This window comes from Tachypleus tridentatus, chromosome 11 (assembly GCF_004210375.1).
Source record: "Tachypleus tridentatus isolate NWPU-2018 chromosome 11, ASM421037v1, whole genome shotgun sequence".
NCBI classification, from domain to species: Eukaryota; Metazoa; Arthropoda; class Merostomata; order Xiphosura; family Limulidae; genus Tachypleus; species Tachypleus tridentatus.
Genome location: NC_134835.1, coordinates 73,247,938 through 73,260,596, shown reverse-complemented (window position 1 = coordinate 73,260,596; position 12,659 = coordinate 73,247,938). Strand labels below are relative to the sequence as shown.

Sequence of the window (12,659 nt, the reverse complement as noted above, 5' to 3'; positions counted from 1 at the left end):
TATAGAAGGTCAAATCCAGTAAATATGAACAAATCAAACACTCAGTTCCTAAACTAATTGGTGAAAAAAATTGCCTGCAAATGAAGTACCACTAAATTAAATCTACTAACCCTTGTTTGAAATTTTTTGTTACGGTCTGGCTGAAGGTAAATTTTTATATAAGGGTCAGAAGGTCCGGTGAAATCTTTCACTGGGAGATCTCTGACTTGCAATACCTACAAAACAGACAGGAGTATACATTATCGTTAAAAGATGTGATGTAGGCTCCAATACTACACTAATCTTTGACATGATGCAGTTAAGCAAGAATATAACCAGTCTGACCAACATCACTTGAGCGAAGTAGCTTCATTAATTTAGTATTGGGATGAAGAGAAAAAATACTGCATTGGTAATTTACTCAAAATTATAAGTCTCAGCTAAATGGCGAATTGATCGTGATTTTGTTCAAATGGAAAATATAAAATTATTAAAAAAGGAATGTGGGAAATTTTAAAGTAAATATTTAAGAGCTCTAGTGGTATTTATAGGAAAGATTGTTTTTTTTAGTGTTCAACACGTGTTTGTTTTATAATTACTATGATACTTTTGTTTTTTACTATTCGATTTGCATTTTATTCGTATTTTCTATGATATAATTCTGAAATTCTTCGTTCATTCTTTTACTCTTAAGATTCTATTTCTTTGATCATTGTTTGTCTATGAATTAAATTATTTTATCACACCTTCACTACCAAACTCTAAGAAATGTGTTTATTATAATTTAACTTACTCTATTACGTTTAACAAAAAGAAAATATTATAAACTTGTTATTAAAGCATATAGGAACACTTCCTTATTCATGATGCAGCTGTTTTTTAATTTGATCGCAAGTGAATAATTTTTTTACTCTTGTGTTGCTATATCAATCCCAATAAAATATTCGCTTCTAACATTGTAATTAAATTTTCGTGAGAAACTTTTGTTAAAAATCGATAATATGGTTTTAAAACTAAAAAAAATGTATTCAAATATTTCTAGCTTTTTTTTCTTAATAAGTTTCTTTTTTAATATACATATTTTCTTACGCAAGAACCATTTTCTCGTACAAGAAAGTCTAATTTTGTGATTACTTGTTTGGTGTCAGTGATTATGGTTTTTACACAAGAATATCTCCTTGACTGAGAAAGTAACAGTGTTGTTCAGGTAACGTTAATTATTTGACCACAACTCTTTAACTCGTACAGAAATAGTGATATCAAGGTATCGTGCTTTCTTAACTCATACTCTAATAGTGATATACAGGTATCGTGCTTTCTTAACTCATACACTAATAGTGATATACAGGTACCATGATAATGAAATGCTAGTAACATGCTTCTTTGACTCATGCAGAAATAGTGATAGCCAGATATCATACTTCGTTAACTCGTACAAAGATAGTGATATCCAGATAATATGGTTTTTCTTTACTCGACTCATATATTGATAGTCATACACAGGTAAAATCGTTCCTTGATTCTGGGAGTAACTGATATATAACAGATATGATATCCAGAGGATATTACTTTTTCGCTAAGATAGTGTCCGTTACACTAACATTTTAGCTCAGACAGTGAAGTTATATACAATAACTGAGGGAACCTGTTAAGGAAGTAAAAACTGCATACAAGGCAAAAGTAGGTAGGCAAACAAAAGTTTACAAGTATAAGGGGGAATGTTTTATTAGTGATGGAACATACAACATGTTTCGATATAACATTGGTTTGTCTTCTTCACATCTGAAGAAAATGTTTATAATATTATTTTACCTCGTATTGTATTTTATATTTGCGATATGTAATATTTAAGCATACCAAAGCCGCTATACATATAAATATAACTTTTTCAGTATCTACACTTCTAAATCTTTCTTTGTCATAAGTCATTTTCTGTGTTAAACTAGAATGATTCTACCTAGTTTTTATTGCGTTTGTTACTCTTAATCTTACAATAACTATATTACTATTGCTATATGTATCATAATCGTATTGCTCTAGAAACTCTCAATGTAACTTATACGACAATTGTAATCCTCTTACTCTAACAATCAATCCTTCTATGTCTTCATCATACTTGAGGGTGAAGTGGATCTTACCGCAGGGTGTCCCAAGGTCTAGGTTGTCTTCCAGTATACTTCCACTTTCCACGGAAGCTTCCTTCAACAATTCATTCTTGTAGAGCTCTGGTTTAATTTCACCTACAGATGACGCTTCACGTGGTGGTTTGTTGCAAACTAAAATAATAATTTTATACGTGGTTCTCTCAAAAGACAAACAAACACTTTGCATGTTGTGCTCCTATACAATTATTTCTGCGTGTACATTATTTTTACATTTATTTGTTTATTTTGATGCTTTGAATATGTAAATTTTCTTATTTCGTGTGTAATCATTTTCATGATTAAACTCTGTATTCGCTATTTCGTATTAAAAAACAAGTAACGGGTATAATTTATTTCTCATTCAAGTGTTGAAAAACTTAAACAGTTCGTTGTATTTTTGATATAATGTCATAAAAAAGTCTCTTTCTTGTTGTGTTAAAGAAAGAATTGAATTTCAGCCTAGATTATGAGGATCTTTTAATTAGAAGAATATTCACTGAAGATTAAGTCAGTAATGAAAAGATAAATATATTTTCAAAAGGTAATTTACATAGCATTTTAGTGGTAAATATAACATTTAATAAACGCAAAATCTAAACTATTGTTCATATTTAATTTTAATAAACATCTTTATGATTTATAAAATAACGGTAGAATGGTTAAGTTACGATGACCTTTTAAATATGTGTTATCCATTACATTCAACTACATTTAGTTTCAGTTCATTTTTAAAAAATCATTGCATCATTTCTTTTATCAAAAATTTAACTGTAAAAAAGTTGCATTAATAATTTCAACAATAAGAACTGATCTTGTTTAATTAGCTTGCATTTTGATCTAGGGTTAATGTTAATTTCAAAATAATTCTTTTTCATCGCATATATTGACAAGTAAAATATGTCTCAGGATTACCAAATCTTAGATAAACAAATACATACATCAAAAGTATCAAAATAAAACGACAAAACAGGAAGAAACACCTGAGATTATGAAGATAGGCATTAGTTTCTCATGCATAATGAGAGTTATATCTTGACTGTCCCACATTTCAGTTAGGGTACGGACAAACTGATTTTTAACATTGACTGGCAGTATAAAAAAACGCTCTACCTTATTTGTATTTGTATTATGTTACCTTTCTGAGAAGTCTGAAAGGCAGCTGGACAACCTAATTTCCCTGTTTCAAAGAAACTATTTGATCTTGATATGTGAAACAGTGTTTGTTTTTTCTAGACTGCAGAACTATAAACAACAAATTTTTTAGTTTTTAAATTGAACCTTTGTACAAAAACAAGATAATGACTAAAAGTTTATTTTGTTAAGGGTAAAATATAGAAAAGTGACACCTTAAGTGACCAGTATCTTGAAAAAAAAACACCCATTTGTTTGATTCGGAAATAAAGTAAAACTCCTGAATTTTGTTTCTACAGGTTCCTTATAATAAAAACATTTTACATTCACTTAACTGAGTGTTGTTTTTGTTTCATGTTGTATCGGAAAAACTTTTGAAAGCATAAATTTCTGTTATACACTTACCAATGCTGAAAGTCAATTGAATCGTTCAGATCTAGAAAGTTCTCCGGATTGGGAAAATTTTCCCGTGATTATTTATTATGTGTTCTAGATTCCTTTTCACCCAGTAATTATAACAAGTTCTTCTAATGTGGTATAAGTATGACAAAACGTTGTTGTTTAGTCTCAAAAATAAGCTCATTGTTTTGTTTAATTTTAATATGTTTGATGGTTGACATTGGAAAAGTTTGAGCCTTTAAGAATATTTAAAATCCAACGATTTAAACCTTAGATTTTTTGGACAAATTTAGGAGATTGTGATATATTTATACGCCAAAAACAAAACACCATTACAAACACTCCAATCATGTGATTTATGTAAAAAAGTATTCTTCCAATAGTACTGAAGACTAAAGAAATTAATTATTTTTAATGGATGTGTCATGACAGGATATCGATTCTTGTTTTTTAAATACGTCATCGTCGCTTAATTTTATATCTTTTTTGTTTATTATATTATTCTAACTATGATTATATATGGATTCAAAATACATTCAATGTAACACAAACAGTCTAATGCTTTCATAAGTTACAGCGCGTATTTGTGTTTAATTCTTATAAAAGAATAGAAATTACAACTTAATACAAAGAGGAAAAATTAGAAAAAAAAACTGAAACCTTACTTTCAAATGGAACATCATAAATATCCAGGCGGTGAGCGAGTTGTCTCTGGAAAGTCCAATGACGAGTCGGTAAAATCGGTAAGGTGGTTTGGCGTGGAGGAACGATTTTCTTACAGTGAACCTCTTTTTTCATTTCGTCTTTCATATCAGGTAAACTATAGCTTATTTTCAGTGAATTACCATTCGTAGACTCTTGTGACTGTACTGAATTAGACTCTAGGGTGGCGCTACCATCGCCGACGGAGTGGTTTGGCTGAAAGATTGATATTAGCCAACGATAGCTGAAATACGTCATTACGCCCATTACGACTATAGCCAAGATGACAAGAGCGGCAATAAACTGGGGCACATCAATGTATCTGATATCTGTCAAAAGAAGAAGATAATTTTGTATCCGAAATCTGTCAAAAGAAGAAGATAATTTTGTATCTGATATCTGTCAAAAGAAGAAGATAATTTTGTATCTGATATCTGTCAAAAGAAGAAGATAATTTTGTATCTGATATCTGTCAAAAGAAGAAGATAATTTTGTTTTTGAAACTTGTTACCGAGGTACATTATTACCAAAACCAAACATGAGAAACTTAATGGTTAATATTATTATCAGACATTTAAATTAGCAGTTATTTAAGATTATAAACCATATAAAGATCGTGATTATTTCAGCACAAAAGAACATAAAAAAGGTCAAATGCGCTCTTCTCACTACTGGTTTACTGTGGAATGCCAGGTAAATTGTTATTTCTATACTTGCCTCCCAGTGGCACAGTAGTATTTTGGAGGATTCACAAGTTTCGATACCCGTGTTGGGCAGAACACAGATTGTGCAGCTTTGTGCTTAATTCTAGATCCACACATACCAACACACACATACTTTCTATACATAAAGAAATAAGAAAAAATCCAATTTAGCTGCAAAGACTAAGGGCGGTGGAAATTATGTGTTTTAGAAAAAGCTGTAAAGATTGAGAAAAGTTACAATATATTTGTTACAATTAGAACCACTTCATGAACATTTGAAGTCGTATTTAAACGTTTGGAGAAAAAACATACATTTGGAAGTAGGTCACAAGACGTGACAAATTAAAGATTTATTGCTGTCTTACAATAGTCTAGGATCGATTGAAACAGAGCGACTGAGACGCGCCGAGAGGATAATACTAACACAGAGAATGAAATATATAGCCCACATGTTTTTAGCTATTTTTGTAGGATTTACTTTCAGCTACATAGTTTAATTCATACCTAAAAATTTGTTGTTTTCTTGAACTTAAAGGAAATATGAAACTTACAGAGGGTTAATCCTATTTTAGAAGCATTTGGTTTTATAAGAGCAATAAAAGCAATTGCAGTGCTGTGTTGCCACAGAGAACATGTTCAATGCCTGTATGTTTATTTCAGGTGGATTCTATACAACTCGATAGATAATTGCCGTCTCTTCTGAGAAGGGATTATGTGACAGCCTCTTAGAAGAGAAGAAATTTGTAAAATGAAATTACTAAATAATGTATCGTCACACAACATGGCATTTCAAAACAGGGAGTCTACAATATATTTTTATAAAAGAATAAAACCTAGTATAGCAGAGCAATTAGGACACTAAAATACTCTAAAACCACAACCCATACAAATATGAACCAGTAATTTCATCAACCATAAAGTGAAATCTATTGCTGTGAAAGATGACCTTCCGACCCAAAGAACTAGTATGAAGGAGCTGGACATATCTCCTGGTACAGCTAAGCAACGATATGATGATGCTAAAAGCTCAGAAGCTCAACGCTACAACAACATCTCTAAAGCAAGTGCTGTTTATATGAGTAAAATAAAGTCTTAGAAATATTGTTCGATCTGTCAAGTCCCATGCAACTACAACGCATTTTCGTGTTTGGCTTGATTTAGTAATACATGTGGAGCCGATGAACAATGACGAATTTGTGGAAAATGTGTAAAGATATGTGGTCTAATATTGACCTCGTTGACTTTTAACGTGAAAACTGTGATATAGATCAATTGAACATTATATTGATTTTCAAACTGATTATGATCGACGATAAGCAAGATGAGGAAAGAGCAGGATCTGGAATGCCATTCTTATAAAGTGTAATTAATACTCAACATAGCTTTAAAAATGTTAAGACTAAAGCTTATCATGTAAGAAAACGAAAATGCGAATTATTAATACAATTGTTGTTTTTTTTATTTCACGCAAAGCTACAAGAGGGTTATCTGCACTAGCCGTCCCTAATTTAGTAGTGTAAGACTAGAGGGAAGGCAGCTAGTCATCACCACCCACCGCTAACTCTTGGGCTACTCTTTTACCAACGAATAGTGGGATTGACCGTCACATCATAACTCCCCACGGCTGAAAGGGCAAACATGTTTGGTGCGATCGGGATTTGAACCGGCGACTCTAAGATAACGAATCGAACGCCTTAACTCACCTGGCCATGCAGGGCCGCTAATACAATAATGCAAACATCTATCGATTGTTTGTTTGTTTGTTTGTTTTTTTGAATTTCGCACAAAGCTACTCGAGGACTATCTGTGCTAGTCGTCCCTAATTTAGTAGTGTAAGACTAGAGGGAAGGCAGCTAGTCATCACCACCCACCGCCAACTCTTGAGCTACTCTTTTACGAACGAATAGTGGGATTGACCGTCACATAATAACGCCCCCCACGGCTGAAAGGGCGAGCATGTTTGGCGCTACGGGGATGCGAACCCGCGACCCTCGGATTACGAGTCGCACGCCTTAACACGCTTGGCCATGCCGGGCCCTAACATTTATCGACGATATACACAAAAGTCATTTTTGAACTATGAAAGAAAAACTGTGTTGCTATTATTATTTTATTTTGATTTTAATCGTGATTAATAACTCGTATTTTGGCTGTCTAATCAAATCACCTGTAATAACAAATTGTGAGGTAACTTATATTAGAAAAGACTAAGCACATTTTATTAAAATAGTTTCAAATCCTCACAATCAGCAAATCACGTGAGAGCTAGAGTCTGTAATAAGACAGTGGAACGGCATGTAACAGAACTACATTTGACATTGTTTGGCCTATCGTATGTTGTGTGCACGATCCATCAATAATAGATTGACGCATAATATTCATACATCCAGATCATAAAGACATGTTTAGATAGGGGACTTAGAATTTCAAAACGAAAATATATACCATGTACTTATTGCGTTGGTAAAACAAATTGATACGAATCAACTTGTACCATCACGACTATACAATTAAAGACCTGCAAAATGTCGTAAGCAGTGTGTGAGGTCTTGTATAAGGTGAGAAACCTCGGTTACAAAGATAAATGACAAAAAAAATCACCTATATGGCTTAGGCAACATTACAAAACAGAATAAAAAGGACATGATGTCGAAAAGTCACACGAATACACCATGTACTTCCACGCAAACCCATTCAATCATTGCATATCTTAAGCAGCTGGAGGATGCAACGAGTATTCGTGCCATTCCATATGAAGAGAAAACTTCCATTTCACCAGTTGTAAATACGTGTGGATTTATGTGAACCGTCAGACTGTTGAAAATGGTGGTGGGAAATCTTCGTCCCCGTACACATAATAAATAGATGGTAACTGTAAAGTCTGTAGGGAAGAATGGCGTGCTTTGGATATGACGGTCTTATAACGAACCATTCAGTAAGGAAAATTATGTTGCAGGACTGTTGTTAAGGTACATAGATGTAACAACTTAGACTCTAACGACGTGGTGAGGTTGAAAAGTGTGTTAATATAACGTACCTAACCTCTGCATAGTGCAATTACACTGCTGCTTTAAAAAATGAATATATTTAAAGTTTCAATAAAGGTATCCTGTGATATTTAACTAAAAAATTTCAGAGGAAAATAATCTTGTCGAAGAACCTCTTTTGAAAAAAGAGACAGACCTTCAACAAAAATAGTGGGAAATGACATGAAGCTAATTAAAAGTATATGTTTTTTTTTGTTTTTTGAATTTCGCACAAAGCTACTCGAGGGCTATCTGTGCTAGCCGTCCCTAATTTAGCAGTGTAAGACGAGAGGGAAGGCATCTAGTCATTACCACCCACCGCCAATTCTTGGGCTACTCTTTTACCAACGAATAGTGGGATTGACCGTCACATTATAACGCCCCCACGGCTGAAAGGGCGAGCATGTTTAGCGCGACGGGGATGCGAACCCGCAACCCTCAGATCACGAGTCGCACGCTTTAACATGCTTGGCCATGCCGGGCCCAAAAGTATATGTTGTAACAAAACAGATCGGAAAACAGTTTATAACGTATTTCTTGTTTGATATCCAGTAAAATGTGTTCATAGTTGCACTAGTACTTCCATTAGACTCCTTGAATTTTATTTTTAGCATATTTATCACTGATATCCGTGTTTCAGTTAATGGCAGAAAGAAATTAATTAGTAATATCTAATGAAAGTTGCTAGATGCCGGTATTTTTGCATCATGTTTTATATTGAGTTTTTTTTTCACCATTAATGCATAATAAGTAATAATAAGATAATATTATATTTACACATTTTATTAGCTCTCATCATTTAGCTCTCTCTTAGGTTTAAAAGTATACAGCTATAAGGTGACAGAGTTTTATATTACACTATGAATATATAGCTATAGAGCAATATTTAGATTGATGTCGTTCGCCATTAAAATATCAGTCGCCGAACTGTTCCACGATTCCCACTTAGATTACCGAGATTTAAATATAAAAATGGAAAGATCATTTCAGAAAATTACTCTGTTTTTCTCAGTTTTATATGGTTCTTCAGCGTAGTTCTCCTGAGAATACGATTTAGTTTTATAAGAGTTCAGTGGAATAAATTGAAAGGCTAGTAATAACTACCTAACTTGCTTATAAGAGCGCAGTAGAATAACCTGAAAGGCTACTTATAAACATTGGATTTGTAGAGAGGCATCAAACAGTAAGACTTTTAGAAAATATTAATTAAACTTTATTTATCCTTCTGAATAATATTAAACCTTTAATGTCGCGTTAAAGATAAGGCATAAATTTCTTTTGACATCAAATTTCGGTTTAACAAAGTTATTTTACCAACAAAAATATTTTTGCATAGGTAAGTTGCTATTTAAATGGAAAAAAAATGTAATATTGAACTTTATTTTAACAAAAATAAGAATAGAACATTTTCTTTGATTCTATATAAAGAATATAGAATGTATTGTTTAGAGGATTTAACGTGTAGGCGGTTTACTTGTGTCTAAACAATTCAGATGGCTTTAACAAAGAAAAAGCTACAATTTGGGTTAGGAAGGCAGTAAGAAAGAAAGCACGTGTTCCTTTGTAAAACGGTGAACGACACAAAAACATAAAATATGTTATTTTGTACCCACGTAAAGCTTTCAAAAGAGACGTCAGCAGTTAAAAACAATTGGTTTTTCAATGACACACCTAGTAACAAAACAACGAGATCAAAATTTCTGACGTATCTGCTTCCAACACATTTCACGTGACGTTTGTGAACACCTACTTTATGCTTGAACCATAAACAAGTGAAAATAACAAGTTAAAGTATTAACCACAATTTAAACAACAGGATTGGGATATCTCGGGAAGGTTTTTATCTCAATTACCAAATAGTTACACGTGTTATAAAATCAGAAAGCGAAACTGATTGGCAGGAACACGTGAGAAGTAAATTTTATAGTTGGTAAACCTTAGATAGCTCTTTTAAAAGTTCTTTCTCTTCCCGAGTTTAATCTTGGCTTCACACCAATAAAGAAACGATTTTTAACACTGATTTAGAAAAATATATATTATATTCATTAATCTTAAGTTCATATTACAGTTTGTAGAGGTTTTCATCTGCACCAGCTGAGATAATAATCACAAATATGAATTATTTAGGTAAGTGCCACTGCTATCACATTTATCAATAAAATAATCGAATGAAATAGCTTATTTAGTTGTTTAACTTGTAAAATTTGTTTATAGATGGTATGAACACAAAAAGACACTTAATACACTCACTGGTCACGTCTATTGTTAATTTTTAAGATGCCCTACTAGTTATGAAACGTTCTGGAATAATACGTAAATAATTCATCAACTTGTGTTGTCACTATTTAAGGCACGAAGAAAGAATATTATAGCAGCATATTGAGTGCTGCTAGGCATGAATGAAAGAGTTGTGGCCAGCGACAACCTGCACATATAATAGCTAACTTCATCACGGTGTATTTGAAACTCTCAAATAAAAACAGTTAATACTAATCTCAGCTGTCTTTGAGACGCATATTTCGTTTATTTGTAATTTTACAAAAACTACACAAGGGCCAACTGCGCCTATCTTACTGTTTGGTTCGTGGTAGTAATCACTGAAACATTCTTTAACACTCCAGCTGGGACAGTTCTAGTGTTCCCTTCTCTAAACTGCATATCTTCTCTGCGCATATCCAACCATAAGTTTGAAATAATGGACTACCAATTATCACCAAATATGTAGTTCGTTTTTTCATTTCCAGTGTGATTTGTTGTATGTTTTGGATTTAATCAAGCGTCCTCGATGAAGGATTATAATGTTAGAGATCGGGTTTCGATACCATAGTGGTTTGTTTGTTTGTTTGTTTGTGAATTTCGCATAAAGTTACTCGAGGGCTATCTGTGCTAGCCGTCCCTAATTTAGCAGTGTAAGACTAAAGGTAAAGCAGCTAGTCATCACCACCCACCGCCAACTCTTGGGCTACTCTTTTACCAACGAATAGTGGGATTGACCGTAACATTATAACGCCCTCACGGCTGGGAGGGCGAGCATGTTTGGCGTGACGGGGATGCGAACCCGCGACCCTAACACGCTTGGCCATGCCGGGCCGCCATAGTGGAAAGACTACAAAAAGCACTTTATGTATCTTTAAGTTTAATCACTCACGATTGCCAACTTTACTGTTATAATCCGAGACATGAAACAAAAGAAAATTCAAAATAGAGTTTGCAGCAAATAAATTTGAAGCCAAAATAAATTCAACAGAAAGAAAACTGATATAACTATTTGGTAATAAGTATTTTTGATCTTGCATGAAGTACGTTGTAATTACAACGTGTCAGAAGTAACTCTTAGCCTATTGAGACTTTATTTTTAAATATTTGAAGTTAGTTTAATATTATCAAACTGCACCTAAGTAATGAAATAACGCAAACATTTTTAGGCAGCACTGGAAACCAAATGGAAATGTTAGGTTCTGCGACACAAAATTAATTTATTGGACATTTGTGTGCTTTCTTGTATATGTGCATTTGTAATACTAGTAAATCGAAACAAATAATTTCACCTAAAGATATTACTGTATCTCTAATTGTATGTTTATTAAAGTTTTGGGGTGCTTAACCTTTACGGTACTTTATATGACATCTGGATTGAACAGCCTGGTCATAGACCCAAAAATGAGATAGCCATCCGTAATTTAGAACTGCTTACTAGAGAGAAGACAATTAATTAAAACATTCAAATACATTTATCTGATAAGTGAGATATACTGTCAGCAGATAGCCCGATGTGGTTTTACTATAAGAAAACACACACACATTTCTAAAACACCTATAGGTGAAAATCTAGAGCATGTTCAGCAATATGTTATCAAGCCTTTGATGTTTAGATTTGCACCGGGTACGCCATATACTACATTGCATGTGGTACACGTTATTAAAGAGACAGTTTATTCAACATCTGCCATATTTACATACTATCTACGTTTTGCTTTATCAAAGATTCATAGGTTGCCCAGTTCTAGTGACACAACGGTAGATATAAAGGTTTATAATGCTAAAACCGGGGGTTAAGATACTCGTTGTAGGCACAAAACAGAGAGCCCATTGTGTAGTTTTATACTTAACAACAAACAGACTTTGTAGATGGCGCTAGGTTGCTAGAAGGTTTCCCTCGTTTTGTTCAGCAGACTTAAATTCAAGAATAACTGTGACTAAAATTTAAAGGTTTCTGATTTGAGCATTTAGTTCTTGTGTCATGTTAAGAAATTAATAATATCGTTGTTAAAATGTAAAAAATAAAAATCTTGACTTATTTATACAAATAAAATTTTGAAAATACTAATGTAATCAAGTTTAGTAATACCGATGTAGCCAGATTTAGTTACGCGTTTAAAACCTTATTTTTGTTATTGTTTTTGTAATACGAAGAAAACAAGACGGTTTAATGGGATACTTTGCTGAAATATATTTGATTTTATTAGGTCGTTCTAGATCGAAAATTACAATAATAACTCCAGCCAATAATAATAGTAACACTGATAGGTAGCATTCGAATCCATCTTCGATGAAGCCTTATTTCACAATAATTG

The 12,659-nt window shown here is 32.9% G+C and overlaps 1 protein-coding gene across 3 annotated transcripts in view; it reads right to left on the bottom strand.

Annotated features, from left to right (window-relative positions):
• LOC143232456 (synaptotagmin-10-like) overlaps positions 1-12,659 on the bottom strand; it is a 38,594-nt gene that overhangs the window by 16,780 nt on the left and 9,155 nt on the right. For 2 of the 3 annotated variants that reach the window (XM_076467935.1, XM_076467936.1), the window contains exons 2-4: positions 4,319-4,684; positions 2,062-2,255; positions 111-215 (exon numbers count right to left, since the gene is read on the bottom strand). In XM_076467935.1, coding sequence (XP_076324050.1) covers positions 111-215; positions 2,062-2,255; positions 4,319-4,684 — 665 coding nt within the window. The remainder of the gene's footprint in view (positions 1-110; positions 216-2,061; positions 2,256-4,318; positions 4,685-12,659) is intronic. The other variant, XM_076467937.1, reaches the window with a different exon arrangement.